Below are 21524 nucleotides of genomic sequence, written 5' to 3' on the forward strand. Positions count from 1 at the left end.
ATCTATAAGTTATTGTATTAGTTTATTTTTATTTTTGCTTACTGTGTCCTGGCTTCTTGCTTTGTTTTGTTTTGATATGCCCAGATGGGTTTCTTGAGTGAGCTAGCCTGATTATTTTTGCCTTTGGCACTCTGACTTCCTGTTCCTAGAGGGCTAGAGCTGTTATCAGGTATATCAGTCTAGGAGTCCATTCACTTTTCTTGTATGAATTCAGCTCAGGTGTTCAGGAAGCTGATCATCAAATGTATGGTACAGGCTCTGTCCTACAGTCTTAGAGGGTCGGGGTGATTGGTTTAGGTACCAGTATCTGGTTCCAGTAGGGGGTCATGCTCTGAACGAGACAGAGTCCTGAGAATCACCCTCCAAGTAGCTCTGAGGAAAGCGTGTCCCTGTTCCCTAGAGCGTACAGGTGGGTGGGTTCTGCAGATGGACCATGGGCACCCAGTGTTTTTGGTTGGAAGAACTGGGAGGTACCAGTTATCTTTGGACCCCTGTTGCACGTAGCAGGGTTACCTGAGTGGAGCCACCGGTCCGTAGGTCCTGATGTAGGTAGGTGAGGACCCTGTTTAATAGGCAAAGTAATGTCAAACATCAAACACCCACCTCTCCACTGCACAGCTGAAACAGTTGTAGTCTGCCAAAGGGGGCCTATTCTCCTGAAATAGGCCCACATAGGCCCATGCAGGGGGAAATGTATTCAAAGTCCACAGACTGTTTATGCCGGGAAGGGAGCTGCTTCTGTCCTGAGCTCCCCAGGTTAGTGGAGCTGGCAAATTATCTTTTCCCCCAGTTATGAATTTATTCCTTTTCCAAGGCTGGGAGGATAGCTCCAGGCGCTCAACAGGGCCTATCTCAGGCCAGGGAAATCAACAGCCACTGAAGCCTGGCTGAGGGCAGGGGGCATGGTAAAATGTACTCAAGTACTTATTTTTTGCTGAGAGTGCTGTTCTTCTCTGGCTCCAGAGGTGTGAGTAGGCTGTGCAGCGGGCTGCTTCTGCCTGAGGAAACTGTGGCTGAACGCTACTACCAGCCCACCACAGGCAGTTATTTTTTGCCCCGGAATGGTGCCTGAGGGATCCCGGCAATTCACATCCGGCAACTCCTCTCTGTTTCCGATCTCTCTCTCCCACTGCCGTTCAGTCTGTTTTCTAACTTTGCATTTGATGTTCAGGGCTCCTAAATTGTCATAAATATAATCTTTTCACTTGTTTTTTTTGGGTCTTTGTTGTAAGAGGGTTCGCAGGAAGTGTCTGGCTATTTATTCCACCATCTTGGCTCTGCCTCCTACCAATGCATCTTGATTGCTTGTTTGAACAATTTCAGACTGTAGAAGTTGATAAATATCTTCAATATTCTCATCCGGTGCGTCTGTCAATTTGTCATACTGTGGTGGCTTGCTTGTTGCTGTGATACTAGAAGCTATGTCACTAGCATTTCAAATACCAGCACGGTCACCCATGGTGCACAGGTTTCAGCAGAGCTTCTAGTCTAAAACTGGGAAGAAGGATCTGGCAGTTGCTTCAGAAAAAATTAACCAGTGAAAAACAAAACAAATATTTTTATAGTGAATTAATTGATTATTGTCTCTATCTTTCTGGTGCATCTTGCAGTGGATATGAACCTAAAATGAAATATACTAATGTTATTCCTGTGTGGAAATTTGTTCTCTGTTGCACGTGTTTATTGCTCATAAACATTGGTCTGCTAACCGAAAGGTTGGGGGTTTGAACCCACCAGCGGCTCCGCGAGAATAAAGACCTGACAATCTGTTCCTGTAAAGATTGCAGCCTAGGAAACCATGTGGAGCAGTTCTAGTCTGTTCTGTAGGGTGACTTTGAGTTGGAATTGAGTTGATGGCAACAGTGTCCATAAATATTTGAGATTAAATGTGCGTTTAAAGAGAAGGATAAGAATATTACATGCAGCTTTTATTAGGAACTAGAACGTAAGTTTAATAGCTGTTCTGTATTTTGTACAACTCTGAAATGTGAAGCTTTTCCATGTAATCTCATGCCAGTGTTGACCCATGTGGATTAAAATAGCCCTATTTTAATCTATGACCAAATTAGGAATTAGAATATCTACCCAGTGGGGATTTGTAAATTATTGTAGTTTGTAGCATGACAGGTTTATATAAATAATTGCAGTGATTCCCACTGCTTGTTTTAATTTAAAATCTAGGTTCAGATAGAGAAATGTAATGTTGTAAGTACTAAAGAGTGTTTGTTGGAAAATTTATTGTGATCTCTAGCATTTTATGTTTGCCTGTGATTTCTTAAATTATTTTTATCTTTTATAGAGTCTCATCAAAGCTAACTTGATAAGAAGAAAATTCTATTCCATTAATCTAAAACATCTACCCGTCTTCCCTCAATTCAAATTTGATGTATAGTTAAAGTATCCGGAAGTAATTATCCTCAGTTTTTGTTTGTAGTATATTTGTTTTTAAAGCACCTGTTAAATCAGACTTTGTTAAAAACTTATAACTAAAGTGAAATTGTTCCAGAATGTATTTAAAAAAAAAAAATCTTACCACATAGTTTCAGCACTTCTCTATTTTATAACTTTGGGTTTTACTGAATATCAAACTAATTCTTAATGAAGTTTTTGTTTTCATTGTGTTTCTCAAGAAGTTGGATGTAAAACAGCAGTGTTTGTTATGATGCTTTAGTGATTTAAAAGTGTAAACTTTTCTTTCCCTGCAGATAAAGACACAATAAATAAAATTAGAGATTTACGCATGAAAGCTGAAGACTATGAAGTAGTGAAGGTGATTGGTAGAGGTGCATTTGGAGAAGTTCAATTGGTAGGTTATTTTAACGAGATTAAAAAGCAATAACCTTATAAAATTGAAAAATTTCACTCGTGTGTTTAGCATATGCTATTGAAGAAAGTATTGTTGTTAGAAAATATTTACTTTAAGTTGTCCTAGACGTCCTTGCTTAAGGTTGTGAAAGTCTAGTGTGAAGTGCTTTTCCCTAAGCCTTCATGGGTAGAGATGAAGTCTCAAGAAGCATCAGAAGAGAAATCTTGAATCGTAATGTATCAGACTGTCTAGTATGCTATGGATAGGTAAGTTTTTTAAACAGAGAGCAGCATACATAGCAGGGTGGAGGGGGACTGTGGTATTGTATAGAGAATAAAGATTTTTTTCTAACATTATTTCTGGTAAATAATGCACTCACATTATTTAATTAGGATAATTCAGCAGAAGATTAAAAATAAAAGTAAAAATAGTTCAAATAATGATGTGAAATTATTTAATGAGGTGTTAAAATAATTTAGTAAATTGTTCTGTGAAACATTGCATTTTAAATGTTAACAAAAACCCATTATTTTTTATTTTCAATTTTAAAGGTAAGACATAAATCCAGCAGGAAGGTATATGCTATGAAGCTTCTTAGCAAATTTGAGATGATCAAGAGATCTGATTCAGCTTTTTTCTGGGAAGAAAGAGACATCATGGCTTTTGCTAACAGCCCTTGGGTTGTTCAGGTATAATTTTGCTAGTATTTCATTATTGCTGTACTGGTTTGTAACTAAACATGTCTGTGAGAAGCTTTGCTTTTTATAACAGTATTAGAGAATTTATTGGCAAGTATAAAATTATTTACTGTACCATTATTTTCAAAATCCTAAAATTTAATTTTACCCAATTGCCACTAGGAATGAAGTAAGGCCAAAGTAAAATAATTACATTTTTGTAGAATTTAACTATAGAAAATTTAAACAGTCTGCTTTGACTTGGGGGAAATCATATATACCTAACTTTTAATAGCTGCTTTTATTTCACTTTGAATTTTAACTTTACATTTTTTTCCAAAACATGTGATCTTTTATTTGTTTTTCTATTCATTGATTTGTGCCTCATTTTGTGTAATGGGGGGAAATGAAGGGAGAGTAAAAGGGTGCTAAGTTAAACTAGGCCTCCAAATACTGGTTTTAGATTTTTTAGTGAAAAGGACGGTAGACCAAAAGTCAAGTAGTTGTAGGTTCTGGTCTTGGCTGCCACAGGCCTGTGTGTGGCCAATTTATTTAATATCTCTTGGCCATAGTTCCCTTGCTCATGATGTGACAGTTGGCTTAGATTGGTTATTTTTACTGAGGTACCACAAGTAAAGTCATGAGGGTACAGAGGAATTTGGGTGGCTTATAATTCTGGGCTTTCTACCTCTGTTTCAACTGGAGCATCTCCCATGTTTTATCTGTCTTGTATTTTGGGACTCTTACGTAAGATTTCATATGAGGGAAGTAAAGTCTTCTGGTTAAAAAAAAGAAAAAAACACATAAAACAAACCACTGGGCTACATTTCTAAGTTTCTAATACATATTTTGTGATTATTTGTTTACAATGTATAATGAAGAGTATCTTAAATTAAAAGGAGCCCTGGTGACACAGTGGTTAAAGTGCTCGGCTGCTAACTAACCAAAAAGTCAGCCGCTCGAACCCACCAGCCACTCCGCAGGACAAAGATGTGGCAGTCAGCTTCCATAAAGATTGTTGTTGTTAGTTGCCGTCAAGTTGGTTCCGACTCATAGAGACTCTACATAGCAACTCTTTGGGACAGAGTAGAACTGCCCCATAGGGTTTCCAAGGAGTGGCTGATGGATTTGAACTGCCAGCCTTTTGATTAGCAGCCACACTACCAGGGCTTTTCCACAAAGATTACAACCTTGGAAGCCCTATGGGGCAGTTCTAGTCTGTTCTAGGGGGTCACTCCGAGTCGGAATCAACTTGATGGCAGTGGGCTTGGGGTTTTATTCTAAATAACCACACTAGTAATTGGAATAAAAAAGATATGGACATGTTTAAGATTTACGTAATAAAAATTTGAAACAGCCTCTCTATTTTTATCAGCTATGTAGAGCACGGGTTCTCAGTACTATTGACATTTTAGGCCAGATAATTCTTTTGGGGGCTGGGGGTGGGGAGGTAGGGAGGCTCCTTGTACATTGTAAGATATTTGGTAGCTTCCCTGGTCCCTACCTGGGAGATGCTGGTAGCACCCCCGGTACACTCGTTTAGACAGCCAAAAATGTGTCCAGACAGTTGAGAACCACTAATCTAGAGAATATATAGTGTTCTGTGGAGAAAAGATATGACAACATTGTTACTTTTAGGGTTAAATTTATAGCTTCAGTACAGAGAGCTTTATTTCTCTTGATATATTGCCTACAAATAGGGTAAACTGCCACCAAATGAACAGTGTTTCCTTAATTATGGGGCCCAAATGATAAGGGGTACACTTTAATCTAGGATAGCCATGAGATGTCACTTAGTTTCTTATCTTTCCCTCGGATACATATTTTTAATTAAAATAACCTAAATTCATAACTAAAATCATTAAACACTTTAAAAATGAAACATAAAGAAGATTTTAAGACATAAATGTCTAGGTAATGTGAGGTATTTTCTCTAGTCCTTATTTTAGGTAATTTGATTCTAATCTTGTATTTCTTTAAAATGTTCTTTTGTAAATTTGCCCTTTATATCTTTATGCCTGATGTTCTTGCCAATTTCACAGTAATGGACTTTACTCTTCCTGCTCATACTCTAGCTCCTTCTCTCTTCCTGTTTCTTTGTTAACTGTTGCTGCTCTTCCTCCTCCTGACTGCTATCATTTATTCGTTATCTGTTGCACTAGTGCTTTCTATGTTCACTAACCTTTTGAACAACTCTGAAAAGTAGTTAATCTCTACTAACTACATGCTTTTATTCATTTAACATTTATTAATACTTGCTAAGTGTCGGACGTCCAGACAGTGACAGACCAGCCAGCATTAAAGTCACGTAAAGTATAGTTTCCTCACACTCTTGTAGAGGGTATTATAGTCACAGAGATTCAGGGATGTTAAGTAACTTGTCGACAGTCACAAGCTAATAAGGGACAGCTGAGACTGTAACCCAGTTTACCAAAGACTTCTTAAGAATTGTGGTGTTGATATACATTTGACAGTAATTTCTACTAGTGCGTAAGTTAAATTAGAACTACAATTTTTTTTTTTTTGCTTAAGCAGGTTTGTATATTCTTCATTGAAACTTGTGGTTTTAGATAGTATAGCAAGGTATTTAAAAAGAAATGCCTTCACCTACCTCCCCAGAAATAGCTACAGTTTATAGTACCTTTGTATATGCAAGGGTCATTTTGGCATTTGTATGTTTCTTTTTAAAAAAAAAAAAAAATACAGCTACTGTTCTACAACTTGAGTATTTAAATCTTACATTACATTACTATTTTTGTCAAATTTTTTAAATGAAACAATTTTGCTTAATCCTAATTTTGTTTTGTTTTTGCATTTATGTAGCTTTTCTATGCATTCCAAGATGATCGTTATCTCTACATGGTGATGGAATACATGCCTGGTGGAGATCTTGTAAACTTAATGAGCAACTATGATGTGCCTGAAAAATGGGCGCGGTTTTATACTGCAGAAGTAGTTCTTGCATTGGATGCAATCCATTCCATGGGTTTTATTCATAGGTAAAGATAAAAAGGCTTTAAATTGTCTCATTTGTTGAAGAGAAAAGATGAAAAGTATTTAAACTTTATTTGATTAGCATTTTCCACTTTAAATTCACTCATCCTTCTCCCATATAACATGAGTGGCATTTGAGAACTTGAAACTTTGAAATTCAGTTTTAACATTTCAGTTTAATGTTGATATAAATATATTCTTTAATGTCCTTTCATCTTTAATTTTTTATATAGAAATTAATATGCTTTTGGTTAATGAGTAGGCCACATTTATTCTCTAGAAGAGTAATTTCATTTTTTCTGCAAACACCGTTTGAATCCTGACTATGCGCGATTGCTACGGTTACAAGGATGAAAGTGACTTAGACCCTCTCCTGGGGCTGTTTGTGTCCTACCTGTCCTGTGTGATTCTATGACTGTTTATGTCTTAGTGTTAATTTTTTTTTTACGGTAAATCTCTCTTATATGATTTAATTACTCCCCTGGAAGAATCAAACTCCTTTTAAAAGAAAAGGGAATGTGTGGTTTTTTTTTTTTGAAGCATTAACATATAAAGGAGTTTCCTTGATGAAATTGAATTTATAGATAGGTAGAGAACACACACAGATCAAATATGGCCATATCTAGATTGAGTGAGGACACTTGACCGATAATAACTACCTCACATAATTTTTTATCAATGTCTATTTCAGAAGTACTTTACTGTTGTTTTATTTTTGTTCCCTCTCCTCCCTCCCCACAGAGATGTGAAGCCTGATAATATGCTGCTGGATAAGTCTGGACATTTGAAGTTAGCAGATTTTGGTACTTGTATGAAGATGAATAAGGTTATTAATTAAATTTTAATTTATTTTTTGCTAGTTCAAAATAGATACTTCTTTAGAAAATGCTGTAAGAATTTACTAACCATATCTGGACTTGTGCAGAGTTGATGTGAGCTGTCTTATTTGTTGAACTAGATACCATGGTTTCAGTGTGTATTAGTAACTTGTTAGTGATTTTTTTCCTCTCTATTTAGGGTCACAGTGGATTGCCAGATTTACTAATTCCTTCATAACAACTCTGTAATACACTACTGGTAACTAGAAATAGAATTAGCTTTTAAAATGTCACTAAATACTTGTTTCAGATTTAAAATTAGACTTTTGTAAAAACAGATTTCGGTAGTGTGTATATTTTGTAGTGTTTTACATAAGACAGTTTTTTACATAGCCTTTCTACGAAATTTTAAGCGATTTTAACATCTAAAACCAAAGACACAGGGGAAATATCAGTCCAAAGGACTAATGGACCCCAACTACCACAGCCTCCACCAGACCAAGCCCAGAACAACTAGATGGTACCTGGCTACGACTACCAGCTGCTCTGACAGAGATCACAATAGACAGTCCCAGATGAGTGGGAGAAAAAAGTAGAATAAAATTCAGATTCACGAAAGACCAGACTTGCTGGTCTGACAGAGACTGGAGGAACCACAAGACTTATGGCCCAGAGACACCCTTTTAACTCAGAACTGAAGTCATCCTGAAGTTATCCTTCAGGCAAAAATTACACAGGTCTATACAACAAATAATCACACACACGAGAAATGTGCCTCTTAGCTCAGTCATCTAAACGGGAGCAAATGGGCAACATCTGCCCAAAAGCAAAGACAGAAGGCAGAAAGGGACTAGAAAACAGGAACCCAGGGTGGAGAAGGGGAGAGTGTTGACCTAAAGCACAGTTTAAAAAAAAAAAAAAAGAAAGAAAAAATTCACTTTTTCCTTTAGGAGTCACTAGATACAATATACATCTTCACTTTTAGTTGTATTAAATATATTTGAAGGAGCAAGTATGCCACTTTATTTTCAGTTGAAACCATTTATAGTCTTTGAAACATATCAAGAGAATAGCCAGGAAGCCGTATTTATTATTTTAAATTTATTGGTTAGCAGGGAATAGTACGTGGGAACGTGGGAACTTTTCTGTGAACATTTTGTTATAATTCTCTTGTATTAATACCAGCTAAAAGCTATTTTTTTTTTTTTAAAGCTATAACGGATATCAATTTTTTTTTGTTAAAATGCGTATTAGATATTTAAAGTGCTTAATACTATAACATCTTGGCATACACGTTTCCTCATTTTATATTCATGCAGCCAATTCTTGTTTTTTTTTTTTTTTCTCAATTTCAAGCATAGTTAAATCGAGAAGCTATTTCAATAAGAAAGGGTGAGATCAGTGTTCATATATTTATGTTACAAAATGTCTCATCCTATCAGCCACTCTGTATTAGCCAGTATACTTGTTCTCTGTAATTAAGATGTGATCATGATATCATTATAACTGGGAGAATAATAAATGGTGGCAGTATGTCTTTCTAGTGAGTATTATTACAAAATAAAAATCACTGATACAATCCATGTGTATGCTCACATTATGTGATATATGTATCCGTTATTTATATATTGTACATATAATATATATATGATTAAACTATTTGTTTATTTTTGTCAAGTTTGCATTACATTTTGATATGATATTTTATAGGCCAAAGATTAGAATTCTACAGGTTCTATCAAGAAAAAAAGTCATTTTAAATAATTGGGACTTTATATCCTAATGTAGAATTTGACCCGCTGCTCTTTTTAGGAAGGCATGGTACGATGTGACACAGCAGTTGGAACACCTGATTATATTTCCCCTGAAGTATTAAAATCCCAAGGCGGTGATGGTTATTATGGACGAGAATGTGACTGGTGGTCAGTTGGGGTATTTTTATATGAAATGCTTGTAGGTGAGTAAAGGAAAATTTTACATACTTCTAATGCAGTTGAAAGAAAAAAAAAATTTCACTTTTTTCTTTAGGAGTTACTATTCAAAGATACAATATACATCTTCACTTTTAGTTGTATTAAATAACATACATATTTGAAGGAGCAAGTATGCCACTTTATTTTCAGTTGAAGCCATTTATAGTCTTTGCAACATATCGAGAGAATAGCCAGGAAGCTCACCACTTGACTTCTTCTAATATCATAGTATTTATATCAAGCAATGTTGATCTTATTTGTAGGAAACAGAAATGATCCAAACCTTCTTTGTATGTGTTTTTAAAAAACTTTAGAGGCTTAGAGCAGGTTTGCGATGTATTTCTTTTTATATATTAACTGTATATTTTTTAGCTTAATATGTATTTAGTCATCTTTTTTTGAAAGTTGACTGACTGTTTGCCTTTCAAACTTTGTTTTCCAGTATAGAAAAATACTTGCTTTTGTTTTCTCTATCAATTTTTAGGTGATACACCTTTTTATGCAGATTCTTTGGTTGGGACTTACAGTAAGATTATGAACCATAAAAATTCACTTACCTTCCCTGATGATAATGACATATCAAAAGAAGCAAAAAATCTTATTTGTGCCTTCCTTACTGACAGGTAAATAATCTTAAGATTGGACTTATATCCATTATTCTAAGGAAATTCTTATTTTGCTGCTCAGTTTTTAAGATCTGTATCTGAACTCCTCCACTTGAACTGTTAGAATATGAGTGCTACTATTCCCAGATTCATTCCAGTGACAGTGAAACCTAATATAATTTTATGATTTTCTGGTTCTCCACTAACTTGCCTTATTGGAGGAACTGGGATAATAGATTCTTGGCTGATGGCTAGTCCAGATGATTTCTTTTTCTTTTGTTGTTAAATTTTTAACTTAGTTAATTATAAAAATGATAGTATGTTTTGAGTCTAAGATTTTTCTTTTACATATTAACATCTCTGAAATCAGAGTGAATCTTACAATCAAAGATATGTATTGATTTAATAGGAGCATCTTCCAATTAATGTCATTTTAGATCTGATCTTCCGTATAAGAAAAAAAAAAAAATTTTTTTTTTTATACGGTATATGCTTGTCGAAATAAAGTAAATCATAGTACAAAGCTATTTTTTTAAAGTATGTGTTTTCTACCTCCTTTCTTCTACAGATAGTCATTGGTCATGATGTCTTCTAGATTCAGTGAGAATTTTTATAAATGTATATTCATATATGAGTTTTAACAAAAATGGTATATTAGTTACCATGTGGTTTACTTTTTTAATTTAAAAGTTAACCAGATGACTTATTAAGATTGTTTAATGTTTATGATTGTATAGTGTTAATTTAAATAGTAGAGATTCCTAATACTTTTGAAATATGCATCAGTGTGAGATTTTCTTTAAGATTATTTGTCTTCATTGTGTCCTTTAGAACCCGAAAGGTAGTTTTTCAAATTTTTACATTTTAATAAAAAGAGCTGTACTGTGCTGTATGTTAGATGCTATGGATATAGAAGTGAACAAGGTACACAGTACATCATATTACCTCATAGTCCTTTGAGGGGAGTGGAATAGACAAGCAAATAAGACATTTATATATAGCACAGAGAGAAAATAAGTACCATGAGATAACTACTGGATGCCAAGGACCTTAGAGAGGTTTCCTAATCCAGGCTGGGAGAGTCAGTGAAGGCTTCTCAGAATAAGTGTCACATTATGTCTAAAGCAGTTTATCTTTTTAACTCATGAAAAAAATGGAATTTAAGGTATCTCATTGTTTATAAGCATTCTACTAGAGAACAAAAGGTTCTGAGTTACTCATTCTAATACAGCTAAAAGTACATTTTTTAGAACTTTACCTTCATGCTTACCTAAAAGAGGCCAGAGATCAGTAATTTGTCCAGTTTTACCTTTGAATTTTGTAGCAGTGTCAGGAATTAGTTGCTATTTTTTTTTAAGTGGTCAGAAATATTTAATAGATTATAAAATGGAAATTTTAAATTTAAAATGTCTTCCAGGACTTTTTAGTAACCTCTGGTATAAAATTATTGATTACCAAAAAACAAAATAATAACTTTTTCTCTCTAAAAAAAAAAAAAGTCAAGAAAAAGCATTCTCTTTAATTTATTATGCTAATAAAGCAAGGTGAGTGATTCATCTGGCTCTTTATTGTTACTAGTAAAGTCATAGAATATCAACAAATCTGTGTTTTCATATATTTTTCTACTATTTTCTTTGTAAAAATTCTTTTTTGTTTTTGATGTTTTTTTTCCTAAATTTTATTTATTTTGTTGTTCTTGTTGAGAATATACACAGCAGAACATACACCAATTTACCCATTTCCACATGTACAGTTCAGTGACATTGATTACATTTTTCGAGTTGTGCAAGCATTCTCACCCTCCTTTTCTGATTTGCTCCTCCCCCATTAACATAAATTCACTGCCCCCTAAGGTCCCTGTATAATCCTTTGAGCTGCGTTGTCAATTTGATCCCATATAACCCAAACCCAGTGCCATCCAGTCGATTCCAACTCATAGCAACCCTATAGGGCAGGGTAGAACTGCCCCATAGAGTTTCCAAGGGGCGCCTGGCGGATTCGAACTGCCGACCCTTTGGTTAGCAGCCGTAGCACTTAACCACTACACCACCAGGGTTTCCTTGATCCCATATAGATAGTTCTTAAAAGACCATAATGCTCAAGGCAAGCCTTTTTAACTAGTTAAGCTAAACTGTTCTTTGGTTTTTAAGAAGAATTCATGGAATATTTTTGGTTTAAGGTTTAAAGATAATTTCAGGGCAGTAGTTTCAAGGGTTTATCTACTCCACAGCTCCAGAGAGTCCATGAGAATTTAAAAATTCTATTCTACATCTTCCCCATTTTGATCAGGATTCTTCTATGGACTCGTTGATTAAAATGTTCAGCACTAATAGCTGGGCACCATCCAGTTCTCTGGTCTCATGGCAAAGGAGGCAGTTGTTCATGGAGGCAATTAGCCACACATTCCATATCCTCCTCCTCTTCCTGACTGTCTTGCTTACTTTATTGCTCCAAGTGAATAGAGATCAGTTGTGCCTGGGATGGCTGCTTGCAAGCTTGCAAATACCCCAGGTATTATGCAACAAACTAGAAGGTAGAACAGAAGCACTAAACATGTTATTAGGCCAATTAACCGAGATGTCCAATGAAACCATAACCCTAAACATCCAAATCAGGGAACCAAATCCCATGAGGTATTTGGTTGTACATAAGCAGTTCAAAAGCTACTCCTTTTTTCTGTCATTGTTGTAGATATATCTTATCCCACAATTTTTGCCAGTTCAACTTTTTACAGGTATACAACTTACAGCAATTATAATAATCAGCTGTGCAACCCTATGCTTAATTTCTTCATCACTTTAACCCCCCTTTTCCCCTGCTAACCACTAATAAACTGTGGTCTCTATACATTTGCCTTTTCTTGTTTTTTTTATATAAGTGAGTTGATAACAATATTTGTCATTTTGTGATTGGCTTATTTCATTCAGTATAATGTCTTCAAGTTCCATGCATACTGTAGGATATATCAAGACTTCATTTCTCCTGTTGGCTGAGTAGTATTCCACTGTATATATGTACTACATTTTGTTTATCCGCTGGTCTGTTAATGGGCATTTAGGTTGTTTCTCCCTTTTGGCTATTGTGAATAGTGCTGCAGTGAACATTGGCGTACAAGTCTCTTTTTGAGTTTCTGATTTCAAGACTTGTGGGTATACTTCTAGAAGTGGAATTGCTGGGTTATATGGTAGTTCTATTTTTAGTTTTTTTGAGGAACTGCAACACTGTTTTCCGTAACAGCTGCACCATTTTGCATTCCCACCAGCAACGGATGAGGGTTCCAATTTCCCCGCATCCTTGCCAACGTTTGTTACTTTTTTGTTTTAGCCATCCTAGTGGGAGTGAAATGGTATCTCATTGTGGTTTTGGTTTGTCTCTCTGACGGCTGATGATGCTGAGTATCTTTTCATGTGTTTGGTGACCATTTTATGATTGGGTTTTTTGTCTTTTTCTTGTTAAGTTGTTGAAGTTTTATATATATTTTGATTATTAGATTCTTACCGGATATATGGTTTCCGAAGATATTCTCCCAGTTGGTAGCCTGTCATCTCACTTTTTTGGCAGAGTCTTTTGATGAATAGAAGTTTTTAATTTTTGTAAGATTCCAATTATTTGTTTTGTCCTTTGCTGCTTCTGCTTTTGTTATTATGTTATATAATCTATTGTTGAAAGCTAGGCTTGACAGCATTGCACCTGCTTGTTCCCTGGGAATTTTATGGTTTTAATTTGCACATTTCATTCCTTAATCCATTTTGAATTTGTTTTTTATGTGGTGTGAGGCATGGACTCTGTTCCATTTTTCTGCATATGAAAATCCAGTTTTCCCAACACCATTTATTAAAGAGACTCTTCTTTCCCCATTGGATGAACTTAGCATTTAAAATATTCTCTAATGTTCTCGATCTTCAACTTTTCTATTTAATCTAAAAATTATGCTGACAAGTAAAATAATTTCAAAGTGATGCAGAACTGTACTTATCCTGTACCAATTTAGCATTCTGCCTACATATAACCTAGACAGGTTATAATAAGATCTTAAGTGATTATTTTTCTCCTTCCCTCTCTGCTCAGAGAAGTGAGATTAGGGCGAAATGGTGTAGAAGAAATCAAACGACATCTCTTCTTCAAAAATGATCAATGGGCTTGGGAAACACTTCGAGACAGTAAGTTCTTTTTTCTTGCACATTACAGAAAATATTTGAAAATAGTTGTAGTAAGTAGTTGAAACTATTGTGTATTATCTGATGAAAATCAAAAGTACACAAGTGCTGTACAGACATTTTTCTAACCTAGCTTAAGAAAGAATATTTGATAATATTGAGCAGTCGTACTACAGCCAGTCCCCTGATTACAAACAAATTCCATTCCTAGGTCTGTCTTTAAGCTGAATTTGTTCATAGTTGGAACAGTTAGGTATGGTTCATATCTAACGTTAGTCAAATGTTTATGTCTTAGTGTACAGTATATAGTGCACCTTTCTATGCATAAAAAACATTAAAGAAACACTTCCAGATACACTAAAACATCTTTAACATAATAATATAGCAGTAATAATAATGTTTGATGCACATTGCAAAGTAGCCCCTGTTTGTTATTATGAACCATTGTATGTACCTCAGATTTTTAATATAATAGGCTTTATGGGGGCTGGTTCGTAACTACAACTTGTACATAAGTCTGACATTCATAACCTGGGGACTGGCTCTACTGCTTTTCTTATATCTTATTCAAGATATCAAGATGAAATCTTATTTGAATGTAATGGATTTGGTGTGAGCGGTCATAATTTGATATTTGATCTTTTATTGATTTCTCTTTAATTTAGGTTTTAGTATCTCATTATGAAGGAAGTCAACATATAAGGGGTTATGAAATGAAAATATCTTTTCTAGTGAATGGACAAGTTATTCTGTTGTTTTTATTTAAGCCTAAAATATAAGGAGGCTCTATTATTAATGTCAGAATTAATTTAATTCTGTTTATAAAGATAAAGGAAATTATGGTATACTTGATTCCTTAGGCTTTTATAGCTTACAATTCAGGAATTACAATGTGTGGTATTCAAGAAGTTAATTTTCAGTCTGCTTAGAAAATATTTCTATTTTTAAAAAAATTATAAGTAGATGTTTCATAGTAAACCTTGTTCACTATAGCTAAATCAGAATTATAATGGCACCAAACATTCCCATAATCTTTGTGAATTTAGGAAGCAAAGAATTTATCTTTTCCCTGCTGAAGTCTCAGGAATTCTTTTCCCTTTTGATTTATGAGAGAAAGGATAGTGTATACTAGTCCCTGACTTTCTGCTGTAGCTACAGTAGTGAACAGCAATAATGGAAATGAACTTAGTTACGTAGTTGTGGGGACTATTATTAGCAAATTAGATATTTGTCTTGGGGACTGCATATCTAGTTGAGACATTTAAGATTTGTTCTGGAAAAAAATCATTAATTTCAATTAAATAGATCATGTAGGTCTGCCAATACTAGTAAAGTCTCCTAGTTAGCAAATATTTTGAAAGTAGTAGTTATATTGCCTTCAAGTAGAGTACATACTTTGTGCAAAGCGATAAAATTGAGAAAGGGAAATGAGATACTATGACCATTAAGAAATTGTACCACTACAAAGGATGTCACTGAATGACCTGCGAGCTAGAAAAGCTACAGGTTCACTTTGACCTTAGGAGAATTTATTAACCATTAAACCAGCTGCCATCAAGTTGACTCCAGCTCATGGCGATGCCATGTGTGTCAAGAGTAGAGCTGTGCTCCGTAGCATTTTCAGGGGCTGGTTTTTCAGAAGTAGATCGTCAGGTCTTTCTTGTTGAGGCACCTGTGGTTGGATCAAGACCTCCAACCTTTCCCTTAGCAGTGGAGCACATTTATACCACCTAGAGACTCCTATTAACTGTTATAGACTGTAAAATAAGTAAGGAGCTTTTCCTCCTCCTCATTTGTAAATGTGACATGATCGTTATCTTCAGGCTTCAAGAGAAAATGTTGCAAGAACAAATAGATGAGCAGGGAGTGAGATGATGGATGGTTACATTGAAGAGCTCTGTTGTTATTCAAGCAGTGCAGTTTAAGAAGGCTGAAAACATACAAACAAGATTGTAAATCTGAAGAAATTTTAAAAAGGGAGTGAAGAAAACACAAAGTATCTTTTCTATTGCTTTGAATTATTTTTTAAAGTTGAGCAGTGCATGAATAACTATAGAGTAACTGCATAATCACTCTTAAAGGTAGGAAGGATATATAGTTCCTTCTATGTATTAAAAGACTCATCTTGATTAGGGGAAAAATTAATTTATTCAACAAATATTTATTGAGCAACTATAATATACTGGGAGTCCCTGGATGCTGCAAACCGTTAACGTGCTCGGCTGCTAACTGAAAGGTTGGAGGTTCGAGTCCACCCAGAAGCACCTCAGAAGAAAGGCATGGCAATCTACTTTTGAAAAATCAGCCATTGAAAACTCTGTGGAGCACAGTTCTACTCTGATAGACGTGGAATCACCATGTGTCAGAATCGTCTTGATGGCAACTAGTTTGTTTTTTTATTCTGTGCTGAGCACTGTTTTATTCTCGACACTGGGAAAACCACAGTGATCAAGAAAAATTCTTCCCCTAGTAGAGCTCATATTCCAGTGGAATTGAGGAGTCCAGTGGCATTTTATTGTATTGCTATACCTCGTCAATAGAACTGCTTAGATTTCTGAAAAACAAGTGGATTGCTTCATTGATTTAAATTAAGTGAACTCTAAAGAATTTCTTTGATTGTCCTTACATAATTATTATTAGTATTACTATTGTTATCATTTCTATATCTTTTTAATGTCTACATTGCCATCTATGGTGTTGCCGTAGTGTGGTGAGATTTCACATACATATAAACATTTTGATAGCTTCTCCTAATCCTATTACTGCCTGTTGTGCGGTTATTGAAAAAGAAAGAAAAATTGAAGTCTGTAGGACTTACTATTCTCTTCTTCCTCTTCGCTTTTCCTACCCCTTCTCATCTTCCCACCCCTAAAATACCAAAAAAAATACCAAGAATACTTTTATTCTGAACAAATTCTATGATCTGCTACCAAAAAACCAAACCAAATCCAGTGCCGTGGAGTTGATTCCGACTCATAGTAACTGTATAGGACAGAGTAGAACTGCCCCATAGAGTTTCCAAGGAGTGCCTGGCAGATTCGAACTGCCAACCCTTTGGTTAGCAGCCGTAGCACTTAAATGATCTGCTAAGTTTTTTTTAAAAATTATGTAACAGTTATAATTCTTTTTTTGTTTTTTTTTACTCTGCAATTTTTTTTTTTTTTTTGTAAAATTGCTTACTTTTTACAAATAATAATTCCTTTGGTAACATGACCACTTAGATGCCTCCAGGTTACAATGGCATTTAATCTTCACCATCCATTCCTGGGGTGATCTGGGCACAAGGTAAAAAACAGCTTCATTTTTGGAAGAATTTCAGTGACTTGCCTGTTCTTATTCACCCTTAATTTAGGAACCCAAAGTATTACAACTGTAATTACTTTTACCACTTATTTGAGATAAAATTTAAGAAATGACAGAAATGAAATTAAAGATAGAAGATGAAAGTAATGTGGGAGCCTAAATAACTTACTGCTGGTCACATTGCTAGCAGATAACAATATCTTGAATTCATCCTTGCTCTACTTCTTTTAAAATCCCTTTAATATGATCATTTTAAAGCAGTGTTTCTCAAACTTAACACTTGACATTTTGGGCTAGATGATTCTTTGTTGTCAGAGTTGTCCTGAGCATTGTAGAATTTTTAGCAGCATCCCTGGCCTCTGCTAGGTGCCAGTAACATCTCTCCCCAAGTTGTGACAATCAGAGATGTACCTAGACATTGCCGAACTTTGCCCCCTGGGCAAAATGGCCTCTTGTTGAGAGCCACTATTTTTGGGTAAAATTTATGCCAAGATCATAATTGACTTACATTTTGGCAAGGGGAGGCAGTCTTTTTCTTTTTTTTTTTTTTTCCCCTTATTTCACATATTTTTGTTGTTAGCTGCCATCCATCAGGTCAGTCCCCAACTCAAGGCTGGTTTGCAGAAGTAGATTACCAGGCCTTTCTTCCTAGGCTGTCTTAGTGTGGAAGCTTCACTGAAACTTGCTCAGCATCAAATCAGCACACAAGCCTCCCCTGACAGATGGGTGGTTGCTGCACTTGAGCTGGAAATCGCACCTGGGTCTCCCCAGTGAAGGGCAAGAATTCTACCACTGAACCACCACTGCCCTCATTCTACATATTGGGCAGTAGTTATTATTAGGAAGCTAGAATGGGGTAGCCAGGCAGCTCTCTCGGCCATTAAGCAAAGAAGCTCTCGTCTCACTCTGTTGTTTCACTTAGTCAGCACTACCACTTTGCTGGGCTAGATGTGTTGTTCCAGTCCCAAATACATCAGCTAGTTTAGTTTATCTGAGGTTGTACAATAGTAGTTATTCTTTGTCTGGAATATCAAAGTGATTCAAAAGTGATTCTTCTTTTATAAGAGATTAACAGGAAATCAAGTCAGTTTTTTTTGTTTGTTTGCTCATCTTCATCTTTTTCTCTAAAGTTACATAAAGTGATTGTATTTAAGATAAGAATTCAGTATTTTGATGGAGTAATTCAGTGATGTTTCATTAAACAGCTGTATCTTTAAAATAATTTCTCCTAAAATTTCTTTTTAAATATACCCTTTCTTACATATTCAAGCTCCAAAAAAAGATATAAATATTACTGTCATAAGATATTTTCACCTGTATTATGAATAGTGTCTTTAAAAATAATCAGCTTTCTTGATTTGTCATGCTATAGTTTCTGAAAAGCCTTTTCTGTAGTTCTAAATGCTTTTGAGTATTTTATACTATGGTATATTCTAAAATAAGCCTTAACAATACATTGACTTGTAATTTTCAAATTAAACTTGAGGTGTAGATGATAATTATAGTTGGCAATGAAGACTGTGTTTCATAAAATTATGTAATGGTCAATATCAGTTGATTTATAATCCTTGTTAAGTAAAAATAATGATAATAATAATAATCCATTGCCGTCAACTTGATTCCAACTCATAGCAACCCTATAGGACAGAGTAGAACTGCCCCATAGAATTTCCGAGGAACGGCTGGCGGGTTTGAACTGCCGACTTTTTGGTTAGCAGCTGAGCTCTTAACCACTGCACCAATAAAGCTTACTGTAGTAGAGTTTGACCCATTTGGATTTTGTGGATCACAAGTTATTTGTGAGAGAGAAACCATCAGTAGTTGGTATGGATTCTTTGCTTTACTTTATCAATAAGTTTGAAATGAACAACTCATTTTGTTTCTCTTCTCAGCTGTAGCACCAGTTGTACCTGATTTAAGTAGTGACATTGATACAAGTAATTTTGATGACTTGGAAGAAGACAAGGGAGATGAAGAAACATTCCCTATTCCTAAAGCTTTTGTTGGCAATCAGCTACCTTTTGTAGGATTTACGTATTATAGCAATCGTAGGTAAGTATGCTGAACAGTGGTTTTAAGGGTAAATGCTGATTTTATTATATTTATGTTATTTTCTTAGGGCTATCTAAAAATCATTTTAAGAACATTTGGAATAGATTTAATTGTATATAAAGATATATCTTATTATATTATGCCAGTTTTTTAGAGATGCATGGTATTTCCAGTACTTCATGTTTAATTTTTTTCATCCATGTTCAAGGTAATGTTTTTCAGAAACTCTTTGCTGATTGATATCTATCTTTAAGTTAGAAGATTAATAGGTCAGGAGAGTCTGCTAATACTGATAGTTTAGTTATCTTGTTACCCAAATAATTCTAATTTATAATACATTTTGGAATAGCACATAGAGATTTCCAGCATTATCATCACTATATTGATATTACCAAAGGCCTGTAATTTTTAGCTCTTCAAAAAGTGATTCCTCCCAAAAACCGCTTAATGAATTCACCATGTCTTACAGCATGTAATATTACCTATACTGCGACTTTGGGCAAGTAACTGTCTATGTCTCCATTACCTCAAAAATGATGATGATGATGATGATAACAATAATAATTGCCTCAAAGGATTATCGTAAGGGTAAAGTAAATTAAAACACAGTAAAGCACTTAGAACAGGGCTTGGCATGGGGTCAGCATGCAATATTAACAATCAGGTGCTCAACTACTAGCCAAAAGATTCAAACCCACCCAGGGATGCCTCAGAAGACAGACCTGACGATCTGCTTTCAAAAGGTCACAACTTGAAAACCCTATGGAGCAGGTCTCTCTCTGTACAGGTGGAATCACCACGAGTCGGAATTGACTCAACAGCAACTAACAACGAACAGCTATACAAGTATTAATGTTAGCTTTATCAAATGTGCTTGAGATATATATTAAGCATTTAATGTTATTTCAGTTTGCTGAGCATTCATTCATTCAACAGACATGTTTGCAACTTACCCTTTTTTTTTTTAATTGTACTTTAGGTGAAGATTTACAGAACAAACTAGTTTCTCATTAAACAGTTAGTTAGTACACATTGTTTTATGACATTGGTTAACAACCCCACGACATGTCAACACTTCTCCCTTCTCGATCTTGGGTTCCCTATTACCAGCTTTCCTGTTCGCTCCTGTCTTCTAGTCCTTGTCTCTTGCCTCTTAGTCTGGTTTTGTTTTATGGGCCTGTCTAATCTTTGGCTGAAGTGTAAACCTCAGGAGTGACTTCGTTACTGAGCTAAAGGGTATCTTGGGGCCATGCTCTTAGGATTTTTCCAGTCTCTGTCAGACCAGTAAGTTTGGTCTTTTTTTGTGAGTTAGAATTTTGTTCTACATTTTCCTCCAGCTTTATCTGGGGCTCTCTATTTTGACCACTGTCAGAGTAGCTGGTGATGGTAGCTGGCCACCATCTGGTGGTACTAAACTCAGTCTGGTGGAGGCCATGTTCAGTATGGCCTGTTAGTCCTTCAGACTAGTCTTTCCCTTGTATCTTTACTTTTCTTCATTTTCCCTTGCTCCCAAAGGTGTGAGACCAGTGTTTTATCTTAGGTGGCCACTCACGGGCTTTTAAGACCCCAGAGACTAATCACCAAAGTAGAATGTAGAGCATTTTCTATATAACCTATGTTATGCCAATTGAGCTAGATGTTTCCTGAGACCATGGTCCCCACAACCCACAATCCAGCAATTCAGTTCCTCAGGGAGTTTGGATATATCTGTGGAGCTTCCATGACCTTGCCTTGTACAAGTTGTACTTGCTTCCTCAGTATTGTGTACTGTCTTAACCTTCACCAAGTTACCACTTACCTATTGTCTATTTATGACAACTTGCTCTTTGTCAGGTCTGTACCAGGCACTAGGGTACAGGGAGAAGAATGAATAAGATACAGTACCTTCTCTTGAGAGACTCGCATCCTGGAGAAAGATGAATAAGATACAATGCTTTCTCTTGAAATGCTCACATCCTAGTGAGGAAATAAATAAATTGCATACAATATAGGGTGGTAAGGACTGCATAGTAGGAATCTAAATAAAGTACTACACCAGTATAATATGGTGAACTATATGGCAGCGTGTGTTAAATATACTTAATTGAATTACTTCAAAAAATGTCTACTTCTAATCAAATTATACTCTATTAAAGTGGT

General features: G+C 35.3%; 1 protein-coding gene across 3 annotated transcripts in view; it reads left to right on the plus strand.

Moving 5' to 3' along the window:
- ROCK1 (Rho associated coiled-coil containing protein kinase 1) overlaps positions 1 to 21524 on the plus strand; it is a 183590-nt gene that overhangs the window by 76549 nt on the left and 85517 nt on the right. For all 3 annotated transcript variants that reach the window (XM_010586825.3, XM_023543947.2, XM_064294665.1), the window contains 8 exons: positions 2706 to 2806; positions 3358 to 3495; positions 6307 to 6482; positions 7219 to 7303; positions 9108 to 9252; positions 9753 to 9891; positions 13942 to 14033; positions 19226 to 19385. In XM_010586825.3, coding sequence (XP_010585127.2) covers positions 2706 to 2806; positions 3358 to 3495; positions 6307 to 6482; positions 7219 to 7303; positions 9108 to 9252; positions 9753 to 9891; positions 13942 to 14033; positions 19226 to 19385 — 1036 coding nt within the window. The remainder of the gene's footprint in view (positions 1 to 2705; positions 2807 to 3357; positions 3496 to 6306; positions 6483 to 7218; positions 7304 to 9107; positions 9253 to 9752; positions 9892 to 13941; positions 14034 to 19225; positions 19386 to 21524) is intronic.

This window comes from Loxodonta africana, chromosome 11 (genome assembly GCF_030014295.1).
Source record: "Loxodonta africana isolate mLoxAfr1 chromosome 11, mLoxAfr1.hap2, whole genome shotgun sequence".
NCBI lineage: Eukaryota > Metazoa > Chordata > Mammalia > Proboscidea > Elephantidae > Loxodonta > Loxodonta africana.